Raw genomic sequence first — 26,378 nt, forward strand, 5'->3', positions numbered from 1 at the left:
GAGACGCCGCAAATCGGCCCCAAAATCTGCGAAAAACCCCCAGGTGTGTGGCCAGGGCTTGGTGATGGGGGAGATGCAGCACAACCCTGAGCCTTGCCCGTCTCCACCTCCACCCTGCAGCCTCGAGGATTTGTGCAAAGCTCCCCAGCGCCCTGGCTTGGGCTTTTTTTATCCCTGGCTGCTCTTACGTTGACATTCTTAGCTGTGCCACTGGCTCCAGCGCTGCTCGCTAACCCCTTTTTATTTTTTTTTTTTTTACAGGCGGCTAAATATAGCCCAGGCAGCCAAGCAAAATCTGCTCTGCAGCTCCTCCTCAGCCACATCGGCCCAGGGGGGGCTGCCAGAGCACTGGGGGGACACCTCCAGCTCCTGGCTGGTGGCATCTGTCACCTCCTGGTGTCCCAGGTGGGCACTGATGCTCCCAACGCTTCTCCTTGGTGCTGTTCCCCCAGCCCAGAGGGTTTTCCTGCGGCTCTTTCACCCCCATCTGGAGCATCTGGAGTTTGTTAGGATCCCTAAAAATGCTGGGAAAAGGTGGTGGATGGAAGAGGGAGGTTGGTTTGCTGTGGCTGACAAAGAGCAGCTCTGGGGGCCCAGGGGTGAGGGCAGGAAACCCAAAATCCCTGCCCCCATAAACCCCAAATCCCTGCAGGGCTTGTCTGCACCCCATAAACCCAAAAATCCGGCCAGGGCTCATCTGCACCCCATAAACCCAAAAATCCCTGCAGGGCTGGTCTGCATCCCACAAACCCAAAATCTGGGAAGGGCTGGTCTGCACCCCACAAACCCAAATCCCTGTAGGACTGGTCTGCACCCCATAAACCCAAAATCTGGGAAGGGCTGGTCTGCACCCCATAAACCCCAAATCCCTGCAGAGTGGATTTGCACCCCATAAACCCAAAATCCCTGGCCCCGTAAACCCCAAATCCCTGCAGGGCTTGCCTGCACCCCACAAACCCAAATCCCTTAGGGCTTGTGTGCACCCCACAAACCCAAAATCCCAGGTGTGGCTCAGCCCCTCATCCCCCTCCCCAGCCTTTGCTCACATTTCCCCTCCTCTGCTCCCAGAGTTTAATAAAACCAAATCCCAGCACATTGTGAATTCATTAATTAGTTCCCATTCTGAGCCCGGTGCCCATTCCTGGTGCTGAGGAGGTGTCAGGGGCGGCCCCACAAGGAGCCCCTGGCCCAGGCTGTCCCTGTCCCCTGTCCTGGAGGGAAATCCCACTGCCCCACCAGCTTTGCCCCAGGGGTGCCCAGGGGGGTCTGGGCAGGGCCAGGATTTGGGATTGATGATCCTCGGGGGTCCTTTCCAGCTCAGGATATTCTGTTATCCACAATTCCGGGATTTGAGTTGAGAAGATTGGAGGGTTCAGGTGAATGAGAGGGACAACAAAGGAGCTCAGGCACAGATTTCCTGCAGTTTTCCTCCTGAAAATCATCATTTCCCCAGGCTCTGTGACCCTGCCCACCCTGCCTGGCTGTAATTAAAAACATTGCCCGTTACTCCCGTGTCTGTGTTTATTGCAGAGGAGCTTAGTGCAAAACTAATTCCCTGCCTGCCCCAGAGGCCTCCTCAGCCCAGGGGAAGGGGGATGCTGCTCATCCCTCCACCCCCAGCCCAAAATCAGGACAACTGTTGCTATAAAACACAAAATGAAGGACATTCACACAGCAAAAAAAAAGAGGGAGATTTATTTATTTATTTTTTTTTTTTACTTAGGTTTATATAGATTTTAGACAATATATAATAGACAATTGGGGAGCTCCATTTCTGCAGCTCAGGGTGGGTGGGGGGACCCCCAAACCCAAGGATGTGCCTGATTGTAGTTGGGGGATGAGGGGAAGGGTCCTAAATCCCACCCAGGAGCCCAAAATCAGGACAACTGTTGCTATAAAACACAAAATGAAGGACATTCACACAGTAAAAAAAAAGAGGGAGATTTATTTTTTTTTTTACTTAGGTTTATATAGATTTTAGACAATAAATAATAGACGATATATAAATTTTAGACAATGAATAATAGACAATATATAAATTTTAGACAATGAATAAATAATCCAGAGATCAGGAGATGAAGGTTGCCACCTCTCCAACCACACTGGTCGAACTAGAAAATCCACCAAAAGAAATTAATAAAAAAAAAAAAATCACTTTCTTTACATAAAAAAATCCGTGAAAAACTCTGCTACAAAAATGCATTATTTACATAAAAAATTGTGAAAAAAACTCCGCTACAAAAATGCATTATTTACATAAAAATCCATGAAAAACTCCGCTACAAAAATACAAACATCAGAAGGCTGAAAATAAACCAGCCAACCCCACAGATCAAGGATTTTTCAACCCCAAACACCCTCATCTTGTGTCACAACTGCATTTCCCTGTCCAGACAATGCCCTGCAGAGCGTTGCTGGGCGCAGCTGCTTTTCCAGCGATTATTAATTATTATTAATTGCTCTAATGTAGGTTTATCCATGCCTGGCAGGGCTGGGGAGCAGCAGGATTCCTGCTGGCTGCACCCACAGCTAAGCTGGTGTTGTCCCAGATACACTCACATGAGAGGGTTTGTTGTCTCTGGGCGTCCCTGGCAAAGCTGATCCTGGCCCTGGCCCTAAAATCCCCCCATGGGGGAGAAATGGGGCCCTGAGCCCCTAATGAACCATGTTTGGGGTTTTGGGTGTCCTGAGCCTAATAAACCATGTTTGAGTTTTTGGGTGCACTAAACCCTATCTGAGTTTTTGAGTGCCCTAAGCCATATCTGAGGTTTTGGGATCCCTGAGCCTTAATGAACCATGTTTGGGGTTTTGGGTGCCCTGAGCCCTATCTGAAGTTTTGGGTGCCCTAAACCCTATCTGAGGTTTTGGGATCCCTGAGTCCTAATGAGCCATATCTGAGATTCTGGGTGACCTGAGCCCTAATGAACCATGTTCAGGGTTTTGGGATCCCTGAGCCCTGTTGAACTGTATCTGAGGTTTTGCCCTGAGCCATATCTGAGGTTTTGGGTGCCCTGAACTCTAATGAACCATGTTTGGGGTTTTGGGTGCCCTGAGCCATGTCTGAGATTTTTGGGTGCCCTAAACCCTATCTGAGGTTTTGGGTGCCCTGAGCCCTAATGAGCCATATCTGAGATTCTGGTGTGCCCTGAGCCCTAATGAACCATATTTAAGATTTTGGGTGCCCTGAGCCCTAATAAACCATATCTGAGCTTTTGGGTGCCCTAAGCCCCTAATAAACCATGTTTGAGTTTTTGGGTACCCTGAACCCTAATGAACCATATTTAAGGTTTGGGTGCCCTGAGCCCTAATGAGCCATATCTGAGGTGTTGGGTGCCACTACAGGGTGGCCTCTGGTGGGTGACACCGCTGTCCTTGTCCCCCCAGGAGCGGCGGGGACAGAGCCCGGTGTCCCTCCCCGGTGTCCGGCAGAGTCTCACTCCGGCACCGCCATCTGGTGGCACCACCTGAGGGACAAGGGGACAGTGATGGAGAGGGGACCTGGCACCCCCAGGGTGAGTGGAAGGATTCCTGGTGCCAGGCAGCTCATGTGCCTGCAGGGACAGCGGGACAGAGGGGACAGACACCTGCCTGCCCAATTTGTCCTTGCCAGGAGGACAGGGACTGAAGGATATTCGTCACAGGGCTGTGACACCCAGCCAGGAGGAGCAGGGAGCTGCCAGACTCCTCTCACACCTCCCGGGCTGTGTCAGAGCCAGCCCAGGGCGCTGCCAGACCCGTGCCCGGGCCGGGATGTCCCGGGAAGGAGAAACCTGAGACCGGCTGAGAGCAGAGAGCGGTTTTTGGGAGCTCATCTCTCCTGTTGTATGGCTGGGCCCTGCCAGCACATTTTGGGACCCCACACAGGCTCAGACAACTCTTTATTAATTATCCAGCTCCTGATCAGGGGCCAAATCCCAGAGCTCTGCCTCTGGAGTGATAAATGTGTCCCCTCCTCTTCCTCAAGGACACAGGGACAGGTGGCCCCAGCCCTGCTGCTGTCACACACTCATGAACTTTCTCCTCTGTCTAAATTTAGGCTCTGGAAGTGGGCTGGCACCTCCTGCTTTATCCCAGCCCCTGAATTATGCACTCACTGCCCTGGGAGGTCATGCCAGGCTCTGGCTGGGCAGGGAGAGCAGGAAAAACCTGCCCTGGGCCACCCTGAGCCCCCTGAGCTGGGGTCTGGCCCTGCAGGGGGCTGGGATCAGCCTGGGGGGGTCTCATGGTAGTGCTGGGAATGTGGGGAAGGTGTGGAAGTCTCCTGGGAATGTGTGGAAGGTGTGGAAGTCTCCTGGGAGTGCTGGGAATGCTGGAGATGGAAGGTGTGATGTCCAATCCCCCAAAGGGATTGGGGGGAAAGGCTCCTGCAGGAGAAAAAAAAGACAGAATTAGGTAAAATATGGGCCCAGTGCTCTGTGAGGTGTAACAGGAATGGGCAAGGCAGAGAAAAGGAATATTTTGCCTCTTGCCTGACTGACCTGAAAGGTTCCAGAGAATCCAGAGACCCCTCAGGGAAAGGCTGGACCAAAGAGACAGATCCTCCATGGGAGAGGATTCAGATCAGGGCAAACTTCACCAAACTGGGCTGAGTTTATTTAATCCTGCTGGGATGCCCCAAAGTGGTGAGGGTGGCATTGAGAGGCCGCTCTCAACAGCCTTTCGCTGATCCTGGGCCTGGAGAGAAGACAAAGGGACCCAAATGTCAGTTGTGCCTTCCAGCAGGGCAGGGACACCTGCCTGACACATCAGCCTCACCTCAGGCCCCGAGAGGATGTAAAAACGGGGCAGGAGCAGGGGAAAAACGTGGGGAGAAAACAGGAGCAAGAGAGGTGAGAGAGAGGAGAGGGGATGGGCCAAGAGGGTAAGAGAGGAGGGTAAGAGAGGTGAGAGAAGAGGGGTAAGGGAAGAGGGGTGAGAGGGCCAGAGGAGAGGGTAGGAGAGCCAGGAGAAGAGAGTGATCCTCTTGTTCCAATCCATTATATCTCTTTTTGTGTTGAATATTCTAATTTACAGTGACCAACCGGCGCCAGATACAAACCCTACAGACTCTGCACACAGCCCATGAGAACTGCTCTATCACCACATCATCCTGTATTCTAAACTCTAAAGAGACTTTTCTTATCTGTTTTCTCCCTGACGCCTTTGCAGGGTGGAGAGGCAACATTCCTGTGTCTTTTGTTTTTCTGTCTTTTCACCCATCTCCAGCTCATCCCCGTCTTCCTGCCTGCCATGATCACATCTCCAAACTGGCTTTCATTCCTATTTCACTCAGGTTTTACATCTGCAGTATTTCTTACCATAAAATCATATTCATAAGTCCTTCCTGTCCTATCTTTCCCAACAGAGGAGGATGGAAGGGAGAGGGAGGGGATGGAGAAGGGGATGGAGCAAAGATTGAAGGGAGAGGGAGGATGTGGAGAGAGGGATGGAGGAGGATGGAAGGGAGAGGGAGGATATGGAGAAGGGGATGGAATGATGGAAGGGAAGAGGATGTTCCCTGCCCTGTGTAGCCAGGGGGATGTGGGGGACCCTCGAGGGGATGCTCCCTGCCTTCTACAGCCGGGGGGATCCAGGGGATGGAGAGAGGGCTGGAATGATGGGTGGAGAGAGGGCTGGAATGATGGAAGGGAAGAGGATGTTCCCTGCCCTGTGTAGCCGGGGGGATGTGGGGGATGCTCCCTGCCCTGTACACCCGAGGGGATCCAGGGGATGGAGAGAGGGCTGGAATGACGATGCAGGAGCCTTGGAGCGGCTCTCCTGCAGTCAGTAGCGGTTCAGATCCTCCCTCTCTCTCCTCTCCGCCGCCGTAGGAGCCGCCCCGGGAGCGGCCGCCCCGAACAGCCCGGCCCGGGCGGGGCTTGGGCGGCAGCGGCGGAGAAAGAGACGGAGAACCGGGACCGGGGACCGGGACCGGGAGCGGCAGCGGCACCATGGGGGCCTGTCTGGGGGTCTGCTCCGTGCTGAGCTGTGTGAGTGCCCACCCAGGCCGGGCTGGGGGGAGTGCGGGGGGCGCCGCCGCTGGGGCGGTTCCGCCGCACAAGGAGGGTCCGGGGAGGTCCAGGGGGGATGAGGGACAGCCCGGGATGTGCCCCCTATACCCGGACACGGAGGGGTCCAGGGGGTGCCAGGGGGTGATGTGGGGTACCCCTGGGGGAGGCACCCCTGTGTACACAGGGAACCCCCGGTGGGATCCGCCCCTGGGTATGGGGGGGATGCGGGGGACCCCCAGGGGATGTTCCCTGACTTCTACAGCCCGGGGGATGCAGGAGACCCCCCCCAGAGGATGTTCCTTGCCCTGTACAGCAGGGGATAAGGGGATCCCCGGCAGGATCTGCCCCTGGGTATGGGGGATGATCCAGGGGACCCCCCAGGGGATGTTCCCTGCCCTGTACAGCCCGGTGGGATTCAGGGAACCCCCGAGGGGATGTTCCTTGCCCTGTGTGCGCAGGGGATAAGGGGACCCCCGGCAGGATCTGCCCCTGGGTATGGGGGATGATCCAGGGGACCCCCCAGGGGATGTTCCCTGCCCTGTAGAGCCAGGGGATATGGGGGACCCCCAAGAAGAGCCCCCCTGTGTACATGTGGGATGTGGGGTGCCATGGCTCAGGCTGTGTTATTTGGGGTGCCATGGCCCAGGCTGTGTGTTTTGGGGTGCCATGGCCCAGGACAGGCCCAGGCTGTGTGTTTTGGGGTGCCATGGCCCAGGCTGTGTGTTTTGGGGTGCCATGGCCCAGTCCATGCCCAGGCTGTGTGATTTGGGGTGCCATGGCCCAGGGCAGGTATAGGTGTGTTTTAGGGTGCCATGACCCAGTCTGTGTGTTTTGGGGTACCATGGCCCAGGACAGTCCCAGTCTGTGTGTTTTGGGGTGCCATGGCCCAGGACAGGCCCAGGCTGTGTGTTTTAGGGTGACCCAGTCTGTGTGTTTTGGGGTGCCATGGCCCGGGTCAGGCCCAGGCTGTGTGACTCAGGGCGCTGTGCCCCGTGACGTGGGCTGTGTGTTTCAGGTGACTCAGGCACCTCCCCACACCAGCCCTTGGGTCCCTGGCGGTGCCTCACCTGTGGGCACGGGGCCAGGGCAGGGCTGTGCAACCAGCCTGGCCTGGAAACCTGGAAACGGGACCTGTTCTGCAACTTGACATCTCAGTGCTGGAGGTTTAACCAACAGGATGTTTAGAAATGAGGGATTGGAGGGAGGGTGATGTGCAAGGCCCCCTCTGTAACACATTCCTGTGCTTTTCCTTATGGCAGGAATTGGGAAAGCAGGAGTTCCTCCAGACCAGGGCTGTAGAGATTTCTATATGAATTCTGGATTTTTTTTTTGCCCCAAAAACTGTGGCTCAGACTGTGGTAACAGAGCCGAGTCACTGTATAGGTTTAATTTTCTTGTTCCTTCCTGTGGGAGTTGTTGATGAAGGGCCTGGTTTTGTGCAGCTCTGAGCTGAAGAACAACACTGAAAAAAAGCTTCAAAATGAATGAAACATTCTCTATAGTCTGTGTAATTTTTTTTAAAAAATATTATTTTTAACAGGCTTTTGTTTAATTTCGTTGTTCCTCCCGGTGGACCTGGTTGATGGAGGGGCTGTTCTAGCACAGGTCTGAGATGAAGAACCACAACACTGAAAAAAACCCCCCAAACCAAACTGAACAACCCCCCCTAGTCTGTTTTTTTTTTTTTTAATTATTAATATTATTTTTAACAAGAACATCCTGACCAACTCCTTCTGCTCTGCCTGCATCCCTTGAGTCACAGCACCACGAGACTGCCAAGCCCTTCCTTCAGCTCTTTCCCATTAAAAAAAAAACCCAGAAGCCGCTCCTGAGTGAAACTTTGCATCACAAAAATGAGAATTTCTCTTTTCCTGCCTCCCGTGGTTTTCTGCCATGAGCAGGGTGGTCATTCTGCCTTCCTGGGTGACAAGATTTGGGTCACCAGCAGAAGGCCAAAGCAAACCCCGAGGGGTTGGACAATCCTTAGGTACCCCCTGGGGACACTCAACCTCGTGGTCCCAATCCAAAGCCACCAGGCAGGCAGGAAGGTCCCCAAACCTGTGCCAGGTGTGGTGGGTTTGGTCCTATTAACCCTCCTGCTCGTTAATTTGGCCAAGGAGAAATACGGGTTGGTCTGCATGGCTTTGGGTTGACTCACCCTCGGTGTTTGGGGAATGCCGGGGTGAAGGCAGCCTGCAGATGGGGTGGTGGAGTTGGGGTGGTGGAGTTGGGGTGGTGGAGCTGGGATGGTGGTGTTGGGGTGGTGGAGTCGGGATGGTGGAATTGGGGTGGTGGAGTTGGGTGGGTGGAATTGGGGTAGTGGAGTCAGGATGATGGAATTGGGGTGGTGGAGCTGGGATGGTGGAATTGGGGTGGCGAAGATGAGTTTGCAATGTGTTGGAGATGAGTTTGGTGGTGTTGGGGTGATGCTGGGTGGGTGTTAGGGTTTGAGTTGGTATTGTTGGGGTGGTGGGGTTGGGATGGAGGAACTGGGGTGGTGGAGTTGGGTGGGTGGTGTGGCTTGGTGGTGTTGGGGTGATGCTGAGTGGGTGTTTTTGAGTTGGTGTTGAGATGATGTTGGGTTGATGGTGTTGGGCTGGTGTTGTTGGGGTGATGGTGTGAGGTGATGTAGTTGGGCTGATGTTGGCTGGGTGTTTTTGGGTTGATGTTGGACTGGTGTAGTTTGGTTGGTGTAGTTGGGCTGTTGGGGTGAGTTGGTGTTCTTGAGGTGATATTGGGGTGGTGGTGTGGGGCGATGTGCTGGTGGATTTGGGATGAGTTAATTGGAGCGGTGTAGTTGGGTTGGTGGTGTCGGGGTGGTGTTTTTGGGCTGGTGGTGTTGGTGGACTGGTGTAGTTTGGTCAGTCATCTTGGTGTAGTTGGGCTGCTGTTGCTGTGTTGGTGTTTTTGGGGTGCTGTTGATGTATTGCTGTATTTGGGGTTTGGTTTTGGGGTGCTATTGGTGTATCAGTGTATCTGGGATGCTGTATTTGGGTGTGCTATTGCTGTATTGGTGTTTTTGGGGTCCTATTGCTGTATCAGTGTATTTGGGGTGCAGTTTTTGGGGTGCCATTGCTGTATGGGTGTATTTGGGGCCCATGTGGCTTTTCCCTGCCTTGTCCAGCTCTGGCCACACTCTCCAGCTCCGGGCAGGGCAGGGACAGGATCAGCCCTGACAGGAGCCTCACTGAGGTGAGCTGGACTGGAGGAGGAAGTCGATACCGGCGAGTTTAATCATCCACCAGCGGCTGAAAAACGACACTTCCTCATTAACCCCCGTCCCTGCTGCTGCTGCAGCCACTTCCCTCCCTGGCTTTTTCCACCCTGCTCTTTGTCCCTCCACCGTGTTCGCATTTTGGGGCAACTTTAAAAATCTTTGGAAGGAGAATCGGCGTGTCCAGCGCTGCTGGGAGTATTTTCCTTGCTGTTAACCACTTCTTTTTAAAGAATAGACTGAAATCAGGAGTCTCCAGGCAGCTGGAGGGCTCAGTGTGTGGCACAAAGGGTTTTTTGGGTTCACTGTGAAGGAGCTTTCAGGGAGTTATCCTAAAAGGGATCCACGGGATTCCCGTGTTACAGAGCAGAGCAGTGGGATGGGGATGTTGTATCCTGTTACCTCAGCGGCTGCAAGAGCCTTGTGAAACCTGAGATACAACCATGGAATTTGGCTGTTTAAAAGTCATCCTGCACAATAAACCTCCAGGGATGCTGTGGGCTCCCCAAAACCTTGTGCCTGTTGAAGAGAGCCCAGAGGAGCCCCCGGAGCTGCTGCAGCCCCTCTGGAGCCAGGCTGGGAGAGCTGGGGGAGAGGAGAAGCTCCAGGGAGAGCTGAGAGCCCCTGGCAGGGCCTGAAGAGGCTCCAGGAGAGCTGCAGAGGGACTGGGGACAAGGGATGGAGGGACAGGACACAGGGAATGGGCTTTAAACTGATGGAGAATGGATTTCAATGGGAGATTGGGCAGGAATTGCTCTCTGGGAGGGGCTGGGCTGGAATTGCCAGAGCAGCTGTGGCTGCCCCTGGATCCCTGGCAGTGCCCAAGGCCAGGCTGGACATTGGGGACACTGGGAGGTGTCCCTGGGGTGGGATGAGCTGGGATTGAAGATCCCAAACCCACCCAAACCACTCTGGGATTCAGATTTCCTGAATGGAGGATGAAAACCAGGATCAAAACCCATTGCACAGGATAAGGGGAGCAGCCTGGGACAGTGGGAGGTGTCCCTGCCCATGGCTGGGGTGGAATGGGGTGGCCAGAACCCCAAAATCCACACCTTCCTAAACAACACCAAACCCCACGACTTTCCTCTTCAGATCTGCTGATTTTGGGTCTGGTGCTTTTTGTTTCCGTTTGGCACTGAAGGAGGAGGAGGAGCTGGAAGTGTGGATGGAGCACTGAGGTGCTTTGCTCCACCAAGATGATGCAGTAATTCCACATTTAAAGGGATTTTTGTTGTTGTTCCCTCCTCTTTTTTATTTTTTTATTTAATTTGAAGGGAATTACACTAACGCTGGCGCATTTTAATGCGCTCCGAACGCACGTGGCGCATTTAATGAGCCTGAAATGAAGCAGAATCTAATTGAAAGCCATTTTCCCGTGCTGCCAAGTTGAAAACACGATGTGATGGCCCTGAGGAGCTCGTGGAGAGCTCCCATGGGATATTTTGGGTCTCTCACCCACCCTGGCTCCTGTGGGTGCCATCAGCTGTTAATGGGGCAGGGATGTGGGGCTGGCATAGGATAAAAGGATTAAATCAGGAAGAAGGGGATTTTTCTCAAATAATGGTGGGATTATGTTTAAAAAAAAATTCAAAGCCACTTTTGGTGGTTTGGGGACATCCAAGTGGTGGCTGGTGCTGAAGGAACCCCAGCTCCTTCTCACACACCTGGGTTTGTTTTCTGCCATTTTTTACAGTGATTCCAACAATGAGAATTGTACATTTGAGTCGATACCTGTTGGAATTCTGGAAACTGAGAATTTGGAGGTTTACTATATCCCCTCCCTCCAAATTGTTATAGTATTGAAATTAAGGGCCTTTCAGGCAAAGATATGGGGATAGGAATAACAGTTCTTAATGGGAGTAGTAAAAATACAAATGTAGTAGTAAAAAAAAAGTAAACAGACAAAAAAAGAAAACCCTGCCAAGAGTCAGAACACTGCTGACCCCTGTTGATTCAGGGTGTTGGTGCCAGCCCAGCCCAGCCCTCCTGCAGGGCCAGATGTGGTTCTGCTGGAGCAGAGATGATCCTGTAGAAGGGCCCAGTGGTGCTGAGCTGGGTCTGCTCTCCCTCTGGGAATCCAAACAGGCTGTGCTGGGGCTCTGAATGCCAGGTTTGATCCAGGTGGGAATGCTGGGCTCCTCCCCCTGGGCATTGGGAGCATCTCCCAATGGGATGAGGAGTCGTGCAGTGGCTCCTTGATGGCCCATTAAACAGAGAGAGCTCCTGGAGGGAGTTCCCTGTGAGTCCTGGGCAAGGCATTGATGGGCCATGAGCAGAAGAGCCCAAAGGAGGGGCCTGGGAAAACACTGCCCCACCTGGTTCCAACAGCTCATGGGGATGGGATAAATACTGTGTGCACATCCTACACCACAGCCCAGGACATGGGGTATGACAGTTCTGGCTTCTTTTTCCCTGCCAGGATTGGGATTAATACATGGGAATCACAGAATTCACAGAATCACTGGGTTGGGAAAGACCTTCAAGATCATCAAGTCCAACCCAGCCCCAACACCTCAACTAAACCCTGGCACCCCGTGCCACATCCAGTCTTGTTTTAAACACATCCAGGGATGGTGACAACATGTCCAGGGATGGTGACAGAGTCACAGTTCGTGTTCAGACTCAGTGTTTATTATTTCTTATCTATTTCCAGACTCACGAGCCGTGAGCTCTAACTGGCAAAATAAATACTTCGTGCTCATCCCACACCACAAGCCAGGACATGGGGCCGGTTTCTCCCCCTCATCCTGGGCTGTTCTCCCTGCAGGTGTCGTGTCTCTGTGGCTCTGCCCCGTGCCTGCTCTGCGGGTGCTGCCCCTCGGCCAAGAACTCCACCATCACTCGCCTCCTCTTCACCTTCTTCCTCTTCCTCGGCACCCTGGTGTCCATCATCATGATCATCCCGGGCGTGGAGAAGGAGCTGCACAAGGTAAAGGACTCCTGGAGGTCGCTGGGAAGAAATGAACCCAGTTCATGGTGGGGACTTGAGGCTGAATCAAAAAAGTGAATTTTTGGGTCACAATGTGCTTCTGTTCCTCTTTTTCCTGAGCATCTCACTCAGGAAGGCATTATAGCCCTGCTTTTCCACGGAGGGGAAAATGCAGCATAGGGATCATTTAATGCAATTTTACTACAATCCAGGACAAGGACTCACCCTCCCCATCACTCTTTCAGCTCCCTGGTTTCTGTGAAGGCAGTGGGTCTGTGCTGGGGCTGCAGAGAAAGGTGGACTTGTTTTAAACACGTCCAGGGATGTTGACAACACGTCCAGGGATGGTGACAGTCACAGTTCATGTTTGGACTCAGTGTTTATTATTTCTTATCTATTTCCTGACTCACGAGCCGTGAGCTCTGACTGGCAAAATAAATACTTTGTGCACATCCCACACCACAACCCAGGACACTCAGACTCTCCCATCACTCTTTCAGCTCCCTGGTTTCTGTGAAGGCAGTGGGTCGGTGCTGGGGGTGCAGAGCAAGGTGGACTGCAGCAGTTTCCTGGGCCACAAGGCCGTGTACCGCATGGGCTTCGCCATGGCCGCCTTCTTCTGCCTCTTCGCCCTGCTGATGGTGTGCGTGCGCAGCAGCAAGGACCCGCGGGCCGCCCTGCAGAACGGGTGTGTGAGTGTTCTCCCTTGTCCCCCTGGGGTGGGCACGGGCAGGACCCACCTGTGCCTGCAGAACGGGTGTGTGAGTGTGCCCCCTTGTCCCCGGGGTGGGCACGGGCAGGAGTCCCCTGTCCCTGCAGAACGGGTGTGTGAGTGTGTCCCCCTTGTCCCCGGGGTGGGCACGGGCAGGAGTCCCCTGTGCCTGCAGAACGGGTGTGTGAGTGTGTCCCCCTTGTCCCCGGGGTGGGCACGGGCAGGAGTCCCCTGTGCCTGCAGAACGGGTGTGTGAGTGTGTCCCCCTTGTCCCCGGGGTGGGCACGGGCAGGACCCCCCTGTGCCTGCAGAACGGGTGTGTGAGTGTGCCCCCCTTGTCCTCAGGGTGGGCACGGGCAGGACCCACCTGTCCCTGCAGAACGGGTGTGTGAGTGTGCCCCCCTTGTCCTCAGGGTGGGCACGGGCAGGACCCACCTGTCCCTGCAGAACGGGTGTGTGAGTGTGTCCCCCTTGTCCCCGGGGTGGGCACGGGCAGGACCCCCCTGTCCCTGCAGAACGGGTGTGTGAGTGTGCCCCCCTTGTCCCTGGGGTGGGCACGGGCAGGAGCCCCCTGTCCCTGTCACCGCTGGGTGTTCACTGTGTCTTCTCTCTCCTCCCGCAGCTTCTGGCTCTTCAAGTTCCTGGTGCTGGTGGGGATCACGGTGGGCGCCTTCTACATCCCTGATGGAGCCTTTACCTCAGGTGAGGAGCTGCCTGTGCCTTGCTTGGCACTTCTGCACGGGGTTAAACCCAGGGCTGTGTCACAATAGGACATGAAATAAAGATGTTTGACTCCAGTCAGGAGGCAGCAGAAATCAGGAGGTTTATTTACAATTCATTCAGCCCTTTTATAACACGCTGTGCTAAAAGCATGTTATTGGTCCATAGGGCTGACACCTCTCCCATTGGCTCAGTAACAGAAACAGCAAACAACTCCTGTTGTCGTGGGAAAGGAATATTGTTCACACAAGGTTGTTTTGGGAAAAAGAAAAACTGTCGAAAAGTTTCCCTTGGGAAGAGCTCAGCGATTCTCAGGCTCAGAAAATATTGACCACACAGGTCTGTGCCCTGAGCCTCACTCACCCCGTTCTCAGCTGTTTTTTCTCCTCCTCTCAAGTCTGGTTTTACTTCGGCGTGGTCGGCTCCTTCCTGTTCATCCTCATCCAGCTGGTGCTGCTCATCGACCTGGCGCACTCCTGGAGCCAGAGCTGGCTGCGCAACGCGGACCAGGGCAACGCCAAGGGCTGGTACGCAGGTGGGTGTGTTTGTAGGATCTGGGATGGCTCAAATTGAGGCTGTTGTACACCCACAAGTGTTGCTCTAATCTTTTTTCAGCCTTATGGTGTTTGTAGTTTTGTAGTTTTGGAGTTTCTCACAGATTTTTGTGTAAACAAAGTGATTTACATGGATGTAAGCAAAGTTTATGTTCCTCTCTTGAGGAGAAACAGTTGATGGATTTCTGGTTTGACCAGTGTGGTTGAAGAGGTGTCACCCTCACTGTCCAATCCGTGGTTGTTGTCCAAAATTTATATAAATTGACGTAGGAAAATAAACTTCCTTATTTTTGCCCTGACGACCTGACTGTGTGTGTGTCGCTTATAGGACACCCAACGACACAGAACTTTGACTTCAGGAGGCTGAAAATGACTCCTCTATTTTTGGGATGTGTCTCCCTTTTATCCCATTTCACACAGACCAATCGGATTGGTGACACAAAGACAAACCTCTTCACTCCCATTGGTCAGAGCAGAGGGACAGCAAGGAGAAGTCCCTCCTGGGGAAAGGAATGAAGAACAAAGGGACAGCTACAAAAACATTTCTCCTGTTTGCAGAAAATTCCCTGGGAAAAGAATTTCAGAAAACCAAAACACCTCAGGCACGAAACCAGGGCTACACATATTATGACACATTGAACTCCAATGTCTTCAGAGGGATTATAGCAAAGTTTATTGAAAGAGATTCTTTTTATACAATGTTTGGGTACAATGGATGGGATTGGTCCTTTAGAGCAACACCTTGTAAACATCTTTACCAGTAAAAAAGTTGGGAAAAAAAAACAAGTTGACACCTCCAGGTGTCAGGAGGAGGATATCTACAGGGATCGTTTATAGGGATTGTTTTGTGTTCCTCCTCATGATTTCCCAGGCCAGAATGAGAATGTTACGTGCCCATCTTTCTCACAGGCTTCAAGCCACTGCCTGGAGCCTAAAAATCCATTTTCAGACCACTGTCAGCTCCCACATGGGTGTGCTGGCACCCCCTGAGCTTTTGGGGCTCAGCTCATCCCAGAGGCTGATCTGGGCCAGGCCTGGGGGCTCTGCTCAGCCTCTTTGGTGTCTCCCCCCAGCCCTCTGCACCATCACCTTCCTCTTCTACGCCGCCTCCATCGCGGCCCTTGTGCTGCTCTACGTCTACTACACCAAACCCGAGGGCTGCACGGAGGGCAAGGCCTTCATCAGCATCAACCTCATCCTCTGCCTCGTCGTCTCCGTTGTGTCCATCCTGCCCAAGATCCAGGTGAGGCACTGGGGAGAGCCCAGGAGCCAGGGCTGTGTCACCCCGGGGTGCAGGAACACCCAGGACCCAGGGCTGTGTCACCCCGGGGTGCAGGAACACCCAGGGCAATGGGGCTGTGTCACCCCAGGGTGCAGGGACACCCCAAACACCCCCTGTTGTGTTCACAGGAGGCTCAGCCACACTCGGGGCTGCTGCAGGCGTCCCTCATCACCCTCTACACCATCTACGTCACCTGGTCCGCCCTGGCCAACGTGCCAGGTAAGGCAGAGATGCCCTTGGGGCTGGGAGAGGGATGTTGGGGCCAACTCCAATCCCTGGAGGGGGTGTCTGTCCCTCTGTCCGTGGGTCTGACCCCCCGTGTGTCCCCCCAGCCCAGCGCTGTAACCCCACGCTGCTGCTGAGGAACAGCACGGGCTCAGCCACCACGGCCACGCAGCCTCTGACAACCTGGTGGGACGCCCCCAGCATCGTGGGGCTGGTCATCTTCATCCTCTGCACCCTCTTCATCAGGTGAGCTGGGCTAGTGTCCCTGGGGATAGTCCTGGAGCCGTGGGAGGGGTCTCTGAGGGGAGGTCACACCTTGCTCCGGGGGTTGTGTCACCCAAGGCTCTCTGTCCAGCCATCCCTGTCCCCAGGGGCACAGTCACAGGTTTTAGGGTTTCCCCAGAGCCCCAAATTGCTCTGCCTGTCCTGGGGATGGCTCTAAGGACAAACCTCAGCCACGGTGTGGCTTTATCAGAGCAGATCACTGAATGACCTCAGGGTGTTTTTAAACCTCTCACCATCTCTGTGTTTGTGCAGTGCCTTTGTGGCTTTGTCCCTCCAGGCTGGGGACAGCCCCAGCTCTGCCTCAGCCTCCCTTCTGCCTCTGCTGGGTTGTGCCTTCTTGCAGCTCTTTTGTTTTCATTTGAAAGGGATGAAGTGCCAAGCAGAGAAAATTAAGGGCTGAGAGAGAGACCTGAGGGTGTTTTCAGACCTCTCACCATCTCCACGTTTGTGTTGTGCCTTTGGCAGTGCCTCCAGAGCCTCCTTTGCCTTGGGAGGGTTTGGGTCTCACCAGCTGTTGGTGCCCCTGGACTGTGGTGCCTTTTGGGGTCTCTGGGGTCTGGTGGGGTACCAGGACCTGGATCTCCCTGGACCTGCTGGCAGATACACCAGGACACTTGTCACCTTTGCAGCAGGGACAGTGTCCCCCCTGCACCCCAAGACCTTTCTCAGAGCTGTTTTCCAGCCCCCCATTCCACACTGGACCTTGGGGTTCTTCTCCCCAAGGATAAAACCTTGCCCTTCATTCTCTTTGTTGAGCTCCATGAGGTTCCAGTCATTCCCCCAGTGCCTGAAGGGCTTCTGACAGAGCTGGAGAGGGGCTCTGGACAAGGGTGACAGAGATTTTAGGGTTTCCCCACAACCTGTATCCCCCAAACTGTCCTGTACCTAAAGGGGCTCCAGGAGAGCTGCACAGGGGCTTTGGTTTAGGGCCACAGTCACAGTTTTTAGGATTTCTGCACAGCCTAAATCCCCCAAATTGCCCTGGGGATGGCCCAAGGACAAAAGCCCTGCCATGGGGCAGTGACCAAGGGGTGCCCATCCCTCTGGGGACAGTCCCAAGGCCAAAAGCCCCACCACAGGGCACTGACCAAGGGGTGCCCATCCCTGTTCCCGCAGCCTGCGCTCCTCAGACCACCCTCAGGTGAACAAGCTGATGCTGACGGAGGAGAGCGGGGCCGGGTCTGGGCCTGGGGCTGGAGGGGACACCGAGGAGGGCGGCGTGCGCCGCGCCTACGACAACGAGCAGGACGGCGTGTCCTACAGCTACACCTTCTTCCACCTGTGCCTCCTCCTCGCCGCCCTCTACATCATGATGACCCTCACCAACTGGTACAGGTGAGAGATGCCATGGCCACACAGGGCTGTCCCCTCTCTGTCCCCTCTCTCTTGGGGTGCTGGGCACACCTGAGGTGTGTGAGGCTGCTGGATGTGCTCCCTGATGGAATGAGGGGACACAGCCTCAGGCTGCACAAAGGGAAATATAGGAAGAATTTTTTCATGGAAAGAGTGATTAAATACTGGAATGATCCTGCCCAGGGAGGTGGTGGAGTCACCATCCCTGGGTGTTTTTATAAAAGACTGGATGTGGCACTGGGTGCCAGGGTTTAGTTGAGGTGTTGGAGCTGGGTTGGCTGTACAAAGGGAAACATAGGCTGGATATTAGGATGAAGTTTTTCATGGAAAAACTGATTAAATACTGGAATGGTCTGCCCAAGGAGGTGGTGGAGTCGCCATCCCTGGATGTGTTTAACAAGACTGGATGTGGCACTGGGTGCCATGATCTAGTTGAGGTGTTGGGGCTGGGTTGGACTTGATGATCTTGAAGGTCTCTCCCAACCCAGTTATTCTGTAATTCTGTGATTCTTATCAGCATTAATTATTTTGGGGTTGTGCCTGGGCTTGCCCTTGTCCTCTGCTGCAGCCCTTGGCAGGAGGGGGAGCCGGGAGCGAGGCTGAGGCTGCAGCCCCCGTGTCCCCCGGGTGTCACAGTGACGGTGCCACCCTCCCCTGGCTGTTCCAGGCCGGATGAGACCTTGCAGGTGCTGAGCAGCCCCTGGACGGCCGTGTGGGTGAAGATCTGCTCCAGCTGGGCCGGGCTCCTGCTCTACCTCTGGACCTTGGTGGCTCCTCTGGTGCTGCCGGACCGGGACTTCAGCTGAGGTGGCCCTGGACATGCTCCTGCCATGGTGGCTTTGTCCCTCCAGGCTGGGGACAGCCCCAGCTCTGCCTCAGCCTCCCTTCTGCCTCTGCTGGGTTGTGCCTTCTTGCAGCTCTTTTGTTTTCATTTGGAAGGGATGAAGTGCCAAGCAGAGAAAATTAAGGGCTGAGAGAGAGACCTGAGGGTGTTTTCAGACCTCTCACCATCTCCATGTTTGTGCAGTGCCTTTGGCAGTGCCTCCAGAGCCTCCTTTGCCTTGGGAGGGTTTGGGTCTCACCAGCTGTTGGTGCTCCTGGACTGTGGTGCCTTTTGGGGTCTCTGGGGTCTGGCTGGGTACCAGAACCCAGGACTCAGTCAGTGTTGTGTCCCAAACAGCCTGATGGAAACAAATCCCAGGGATTAGTGGCTGGAGGCAGAGATCCTGCTCCATCCCAGTCCTGATTGTGTCCCCAGCCCCTCGGGGCTGTTGGGGCAGGGGGACAGGTCTCTGTCCTCCCCAGAGCACAGGTCAGGTTTCCCACAGGCTGTGCTGGCCTGGCCCCAGCTCTTTGCCTTGTTAATAAAATTTTGTTTGGAATAAACACGATGGATTTGTCCCTTTGGAGTGTGGGTGCAGAGTATGGGGTGTCAGTGTAGGGTGCACACTGTGGGGTACACAGTGTGGGGTGCAGTGTGGGGTGCACAGTGCGGGGTGCAGAGTGTGTGCACCCCAATCCCAATCCTGTTCCCGTTCCCGGGCTGGGCGGCTCCAGCCACGCGATGGCGCTGCGAGCCCGCGGTGCGACACCTGCGCCCTGCACGGGTCCCGTCCTGCACCCGGTAATTCCCATCCAGCACCCAGTGATCCCCATCCTGCACCCAGCGATCCCCATCCAGCACCCAGTGACCCCCATCCTGCACTCAGCGATCCCCATCCAGCACCCAGTGACCCCCATCCTGCACCCAGTGACCCCCATCCTGCACCCAGTGATCCCCATCCTGCACCCAGTGACCCTTATCCAACACCTGGCACTGATCCTGCACCCAGTGACCCTCACTCTGCACCCAGTGACCCTTACCCTGCACCCAGTGATCCCCATCCTGCACCCAGAAATCCTCATCCTGCACCCTGCACTCACCCAGCACCCTACAGACATCCTGGACCCAGCACCCTGCACTGATCCTGCCCTCACCCTGCACCCAGTGACCCTGCACTCATCCTGCATCCTCCACTCATCCGGCACCCTTCATCCAGCACCCTGCACACACTCTGCACCCAGTGACCCTCACCCTGCACCCAGTGACCTCACCCTGCACCCAGCACCCTGTAACTTTCATCCTGCACCCAACATGTTTACTCATCCTGCAACCCTCACCCAGCACCCTGATAACCATCACCCTGCACCCTGCACTCATCCTGCTCCCTGTAACCCTCATCCTGCCTCCTGCACCCTTCACCCTGCACACAGGACACAGGGAATGGGCTTTAAACTGATGGAGAATGGATTTCAATGGGAGATTGGGCAGGAATTGCTCTCTGGGAGGGGCTGGGCTGGAATTGCCAGAGCAGCTGTGGCTGCCCCTGGATCCCTGGCAGTGCCCAAGGCCAGGCTGGACATTGGGGACACTGGGAGGTGTCCCTGGGGTGACACTGGATCAGTTTGAAGCTCCTTCCCACCCAAACCACTCTGGGATTCTCCAAAAACTCTCCCCAGTGCTGCTGCTGGGGGTTTATTGGTGCTCCAAGTTTTCCCATCAAAATCAAACCTTCCCATTGATGCCGTTCCCAACACAAAGAGCAGAAAGAGCCTGAACTTAAGGCAAGGAGGAGGAAATAAAAAATGAACTGGTTTGAAGATGAAAACATCATCCTCATCTTTTCCTGGAGGGAACCAAAGCCCAGCTCTGCCCCTGGAATATGGACTGGGGTGTGAAAATCCAAAATGTCCCATTTTCCCTGGGGCTGGAGCAGCCTGGGACACTGGGAGGTGTCCCTGGGGGTGGGATGAGCTGGGATTGAAGATCCCAAACCCACCCAAACCCTTCTGGGATTCAGATTTCCTGAATGGAGGATGAAAACCAGGATCAAAACCCATTGCACAGGATAAGGGGAGCAGCCTGGGACAGAGGGAGGTGTCCCTGGGACAGTGGGAGGTGTCCCTGGGACAGTGGGAGGTGTCCCTGCCCAAGGCAAGGAGTAAAACTGGAATGAGCTTTAAGATCCCAACCCAACCCACTCTATTTCCATGATAATTTTCCGGGTGAATAATTCATCAGCGAACATCTGCCACCTCCAGCTCAGCAGAAAACACGGCCCTGGGCTGGGTCCCCTCCCTGCCTGTCACAGCTCGGGGTCAGCCCAAGGGACCGCAGGGACCCCCCACCACTCTCATTATCTCCCCAAAGTGCTTTAATTGCTCTAATTGCTCTCCCCTGGGGATGGATGGGGAGGTTGGGGGTGAGGTGGGATATTGGGGAGCTCAGGAAAAGCCATGCAGGAGGTGACTGCGCTCACAAATTAAATTGGATTTAACTCCAGGGATGGGCACAGGACCCTCCTGGGGTCACCAAGAGTTTGGGATCATGAAAAGGGACAAACACTCGGAGGGAGGTTTGGATCCCACCCTGGCCCCGGTTTCCAGGGGCTCCCCAGCATCTTTTTATTCCCTTTAATGCATGCCCTCGCTGGTTTTTTCATTTAAATTTTTTTATTCCTGGGATTTATAATATCTATTATTTATTTATTTAATTATTTATTTTATTTTATTTTATTTTATTTTTATTCCTGGGATTTTAATTTATTATTTATTTCATTAAATTATTTCTTTTATTTATTTATTTATAATTATTTTTATTTATTTTTTATTCCTGGCATTTTTATTTATGTTTGATTTTATTTCATTTTTCATTCTTTATTTTATTATTTACTATATATTTTATTATTATTTTAATTTATTTTTTTAATTCCTGGGATTTTAATTTATTATTTATTTCATTCTATTATTAATTTTATTTTACTATTCATTATTGATTTTATTTTATTTATTATTATTATTATTATTTATTTTTTTATTCCTGGGATTTTAATTTATTTTTTATTTCATTCTATTATTAATTTTATTTTATTATTAATTATTGATTTTATTTAATTTATTATTATTATTAATAATAATAATTTATTTTTTTATTCCTGGGATTTTAATTTATTTTTTATTTTATTATTTTATTATTTTATTTACTATTTATTATATTTTTTAATTTATTTTTTTATTCCTGAGATTAACACATCGGGCAGCAGCCGCACTGGCTCCTACTCAAAAAAAAGCAGGAGAAAAACCTTTCCATAATTCATTTAAACGAGGCACCCGAGGAAAGCCAAATTGGAGTCTCAGTGTTTACAGAGCCCCCCTCCACATCTGGAGCCATTAACGCCTCCCAGGGATGGATAATTCATTAATTAATTAATTGGGCAGCAGAGGCCTCGCCCCGGCTCCGAGGGGGGATTTAATTCCGCAGGGGTTTATTTTCTCCTTCCCAAAATGTTCCTGGAGGGGCAGGAGGGTGATGGGGGTGAGGGGTGGGGGGGATGAGCCGGGCAGGTGGGGACACAGGGACCTCATGGAGGGGACAACCCCCCTGCAGCAAGGAGGGGACACAGGGACCCCTCTGAAGGGACAGGAGGGGACACAGAGACCCCTCTGAGGGCACAGGAGAGGACAGCAGAGAGGGGACAGGAGGGGACAGCAGAGAGGGGACACAGGGATCCCTTGGAGGGGACAGGAGGGGACACAGGGACCCCATGGACGGGACAGCAGGGAAGGGACACAGAGATCCCTCTGAGAGGACAGGAGGGGACACAGGGACCCCTCAGAGGGGACAGGAGGGGACAGCAGAGGCTGGACACAAGGACCCCTTAGAGGTGACAGTGGGGAGGGGACACAGGGATTCCTTGGAGGGGACAACTCCCCTGCAGCGAGGAGGGGACACAGGGACCCCACGGGGGTGACAGTGGGGAGGGGACACAGGGACCCCACGGGGGTGACAGGAGGGGACACAGTGGCCCCTCGGAGGGGACAAACCCCCCTGCAGAGGGGAGCAGAGGGCCCTGCCCCACTCAGCCCCAAACATCCCTGTTCTGTAGGATCAGGCAGCTGCTGTTCCAAGCCCGGGAGGGGCTGTGAGACATGGGGGGTGCCCCAGGGCCCCTGCCCCGATCTCAGCCCCTCCTGCCCTCGGGAATCTCCCCTGGGGATCCCTCAGGGCTGGAATCGCTCCCTGGGGCACTCCAGAGGCAGCTCCCACCCCAAACCCAGCCCTGATCCTTTGGGGGATCTGAGAAGGAGCCCCCGGCCCTGCACAGGGACACCTCAACCCATTAAAACCTTCATTTTCCCCCCGCTGCAGCAGGAATTGACTCCTCAGCCTCCCCGCTGCTCTCAGAGCTGCTGTCCCTCCCTCCAGCACCGCTTTGAAGAGCAAAGGAAGGATGGGAAGGAAAAAAAAAAAATTAAAAAAAATATTTTAAAACCTCCAGCTTGAACCCTGCTGCTGGAGGAACATCTGTATCTATAAATATCTGTGCTGGGAGTGGGAACAGGCTGTATCTGTATCTGCAGCAGCTCCTGAGGCAGCAGCAGCAGCAGCAGCAGCCTCGCCCCAGCTAACCCTGCTCCAGCTCCAGGCCCTGCAGCCCGCCAGGAGATTTGGGGGATAAAACCCCCCAGATTGGTGTTCAATAAAACAGGAGATAAAGCAGGGCCGTGTTGGTGTTTGTTGGTGTTCCCAGCCAGGGTGAGCAGTGCCCATGGGGCTGTGGGGGGATAATGGGGGTGACCTTGCTGGGACACCGTGTCCTGCTGTCCCCACCCTGCTGGGACACCGTGTCCTGCTGTCCCCACCCCGCTGGGACACCGTGTCCTGCTGTCCCCACCTCGCTGTCACTCCAGTGTCCTGCTGCTGTCCCCACCCTGGTGGGACACCGGTGTCCTGGTGCTGTCCCAACCCCGCTGGCACTTTGGCAGTGACCTCAGCCACTCCTCCAGACTGGATTATGTGTGCTCAGAAACTCGGATCACAACACCAAATTACAATTCCATATCCAAATCCTGTATCCCAGTTCCATATCCCAACCTGATATCACAGTCACATATCCAAATCCTGTATCCCAGTCCCATATCCCAATCCAATATCACAATCCCATATCCCAGTCCCATATCCTAATCACATATCCCAATCTCATATCCCAGTCCTGCATCCCAGTCCTGTATCCTGGTCCTGTATCCCAATCTCATATCCCAGTCCTGTATCCCAGTCCTATATCCCAGTCCTGTATCCCAATCCCATATCCCAATCCCATATTCCAATCCCATATCCCAATCCCATATCCCTGTCCTGTATCCCAGTCCTGTATCCCAACCGCATATCACAATCCTGTATCCCAGTCCCATATCCCAATCCCATATCCCAAACACCAGTTTGTCACCAGGCTGGGTCCCCCTGTGACACTTCTCCAGGTTCTGGAACTCCCTTTAATGGGGCACAGACACCCCTTAACGGGGCTGGGCTGGTGGGGCGTGCTGGGATTGGGGTTGGGATTTGAGGCTTGAGAAAGGCTTGTTGGGAGATTGGGAACTGGGAATTGTTCCCTGGGCTGGAATTGCCAGAGCAGCTGTGGCTGCCCCTGGATCCCTGGCAGTGCCCAAGGCCAGGCTGGACATTGGGGACACTGGGAGGTGTCCCTGGGGTGGGATGAGTGGAATTTCGGATTCCTCCCAACCCAAACCATCCCATGATTCTGGGGACAGGGAAGAAGACATGGAGCTGTTTTGCCAGAGGATGAACCGACAGCTCGCTGTGCCTCTCCACAGTCCATCTCCACATTTATCTTCCTCTCCCCATCCTGCTCTTCCCACGTTCAATCTGCTGCTCCGGAGCAATCCGGGTTTCCTGGGGTGGTGGGGAGGAACTGCTCTGCTTTGGGAGCCTCTTTTAGAGCTGGGTTCAAATCCCTGCTGCTCCTTTTCCCTTCCCCAACTCGGCCCAGTCTCCAGGGAGATCAGGGGAACCTTTCCAACTGGGGAGGAATTTTCCACCTAAACACTTCCCTGACCTGAAATCACTTCTTATCTCCCCAGCAGAAAACATTATTTCCATAGAAGGTGCCTTTTCCCTCAGCAAATAAAACCCTTGTGCTCAGCTCCCAGAAAAAAGAGAGGTTTTATCCTCAGCACTGAGCACCAAGGTTGGGGTTTTTATTGCAAATAAAATTCCCCAGGATCTGTCCTGAGAGGCCCATCCTGGGAGTTTCCAACCCCCCGGTGAAGGCTGGGAGCCAGCAGCACATCAGCTCCCTGCAGGGCTGCTCAGCTCCTTCAAACCACCAGCACAGAGCTGGAGAGCCCAGGAACCCTCCCGAGCCAGCCAGACTTGGCTGCCAGAGGGGCTGAACTCATTCCTGGTGATGCTGTTGGCAGCTCTGCTTCCCTGGGATCTGTGGATGCAGCCCTGGAACGGCTGGGGCTGCCTAATGGCAAACATGTGGGACTCCTTCCCTTCCCTTCCCTTCCCTTCCCTTCCCTTCCCTTCCCTTCCCTTCCCTTCCCTTCCCTTCCCTTCCCTTCCCTTCCCTTCCCTTCCCTTCCCTTCCCTTCCCTTCCCTTCCCTTCCCTTCCCTTCCCTTCCCTTCCCTTCCCTTCCCTTCCCTTCCCTTCCCTTCCCTTCCCTTCCCTTCCCTTCCCTTCCCTTCCCTTCCCTTCCCTTCCCTTCCCTTCCCTTCCCTTCCCTTCCCTTCCCTTCCCTTCCCTTCCCTTCCCTTCCCTTCCCTTCCCTTCCCTTCCCTTCCCTTCCCTTCCCTTCCCTTCCCTTCCCTTCCCTTCCCTTCCCTTCCCTTCCCTTCCCTTCCCTTCCCTTCCCTTCCCTCAGGATTGAAGCTCAGGACAGGGATGGAGGCTCAGGGCAGGGATGAAGGCTCAGGACAGGGATGGAGGCTCAGGGCAGGGATGGAGGCTCAGGACAGGGATGGAGGCTCAGGATTGGGATGAAGGCTCAGGACAGGGATGCTCCATCCTCTCCTCTGCTCCAGCAGCTCAGCCCAGCAGGTCCAGCTGGCCCCGTTCGGGGCTTGGCAGCAAATCCCAGGATTTTGGGCTAAAAGGAGCCTTTTCCAGGCCAGATGGAGGCAGGGCTGGTGGCCTGTGGTGCCATGGGCTGCCAGCAATGCCAGGGATAAACCTGGAGAGGGAAAAGTTGAAGGTTTGGGTTGTGTCCCCCACTGTCCCCACCCTCAGACAGCCCTTTGGTGTGTCCTGGGAGCAGCTGGAAGGGCTTTCCCTGCACAGGGACATCTGCAAGGCCTCTTTGTGCCACAAGGACTGGAAGATTTCCAGGAAATCTGTTCCTACCCCAAGGAGTGCCTTGAAAAACCCCTGAGGGAGCTGCGGGGAGGGGCTGGTGGAGCAACTGGGGCCATCTGAGAGGGAAAACCGAGGTGTGAAACCAGGCCAGGGCTTCCAGACCAGCTCTGGCAGCATCTGTGGGTTGGTGTTTATTGTGGATACAGCAGGGAGGTTGGTCTTGTTAAACCTTCCCAGTGTGGAGTGGTGGCAATGACCATTTCTGGAATAAAAATAATAAAAAAAAAGAGTTTTTGCCCAATCCTCTGTCCCCTGGTACCTCCCAGCGTGGGCTGCTGGGTTTCAGATGCCTCGTCCTGAAGAGCCAAATCCTCCTGGCAGAAGGTTTGTGACCCCAAGGGCAACATTCCCTGAGGAGCCTCTCAAAGCCCCAAATCCCAAATCCATCTGCACAACCCTTTGTGTCCATGGTTGGGATAATAAAATCATTGAGGTCCAAAAATCCCTGTGAGATCATCGAGCCCAACTGTCAACCCAGCCCTGCCAAGGGCAGAACCTCCAATCCTGGCCTCAGTTTGGGGTCCCTCAGGACAAGAAGGACCTGGAGGGGCTGGAGAGAGTCCAGGGAAGGGAATGGCGTTGGGGAAGGGGCTGGAGAATCCTGGGGGAGCTGGGGAAGGGTCTGGAGCCCCAGGAGGGGCTGAGGGAGCTGGGGAAGGGTCTGGAGCCCCCCAGGAGGGACTGAGGGAGCTGGGAAGGGGCTGAGCCTGGAGAAAAGGAGGCTCAGGGGGGACCTTGTGGCTCTGCACAAGTCCCTGCCAGGAGGGGACAGCCGGGGGGGTCGGGCTCTGCTCCCAGGGAACAGGGACAGGAGGAGAGGGAACGGCCTCAGGCTGGGCCAGGGGAGGCTCAGGGGGGGCAGCACCAGGAATTTCCCCATGGAAAGGGAGCTCAGGGATGGGAACTGCCCAGGGG

At 54.2% G+C, this 26,378-nt stretch overlaps 1 protein-coding gene across 1 annotated transcript; it reads left to right on the forward strand.

Moving 5' to 3' along the window:
- Positions 1-5,867: 5,867 nt before the first annotated feature.
- On the forward strand, positions 5,868-18,640 carry SERINC2 (serine incorporator 2). Its single transcript, XM_083879656.1, has 10 exons — positions 5,868-5,969; positions 11,975-12,136; positions 12,637-12,824; positions 13,471-13,550; positions 13,966-14,103; positions 15,196-15,365; positions 15,533-15,623; positions 15,737-15,875; positions 17,031-17,249; positions 17,935-18,640. Exons 1-10 carry the CDS (start codon positions 5,931-5,933, stop codon positions 18,071-18,073), a joined length of 1,365 nt encoding a protein of 454 aa, XP_083735782.1. The 5' UTR covers positions 5,868-5,930; the 3' UTR covers positions 18,074-18,640.
- The last annotated feature ends 7,738 nt before the right edge of the window (positions 18,641-26,378 follow it).

Source organism: Zosterops lateralis, assembly GCF_965231275.1.
Source record: "Zosterops lateralis genome assembly, chromosome: 28".
Taxonomy (NCBI): Eukaryota; Metazoa; Chordata; class Aves; order Passeriformes; family Zosteropidae; genus Zosterops; species Zosterops lateralis.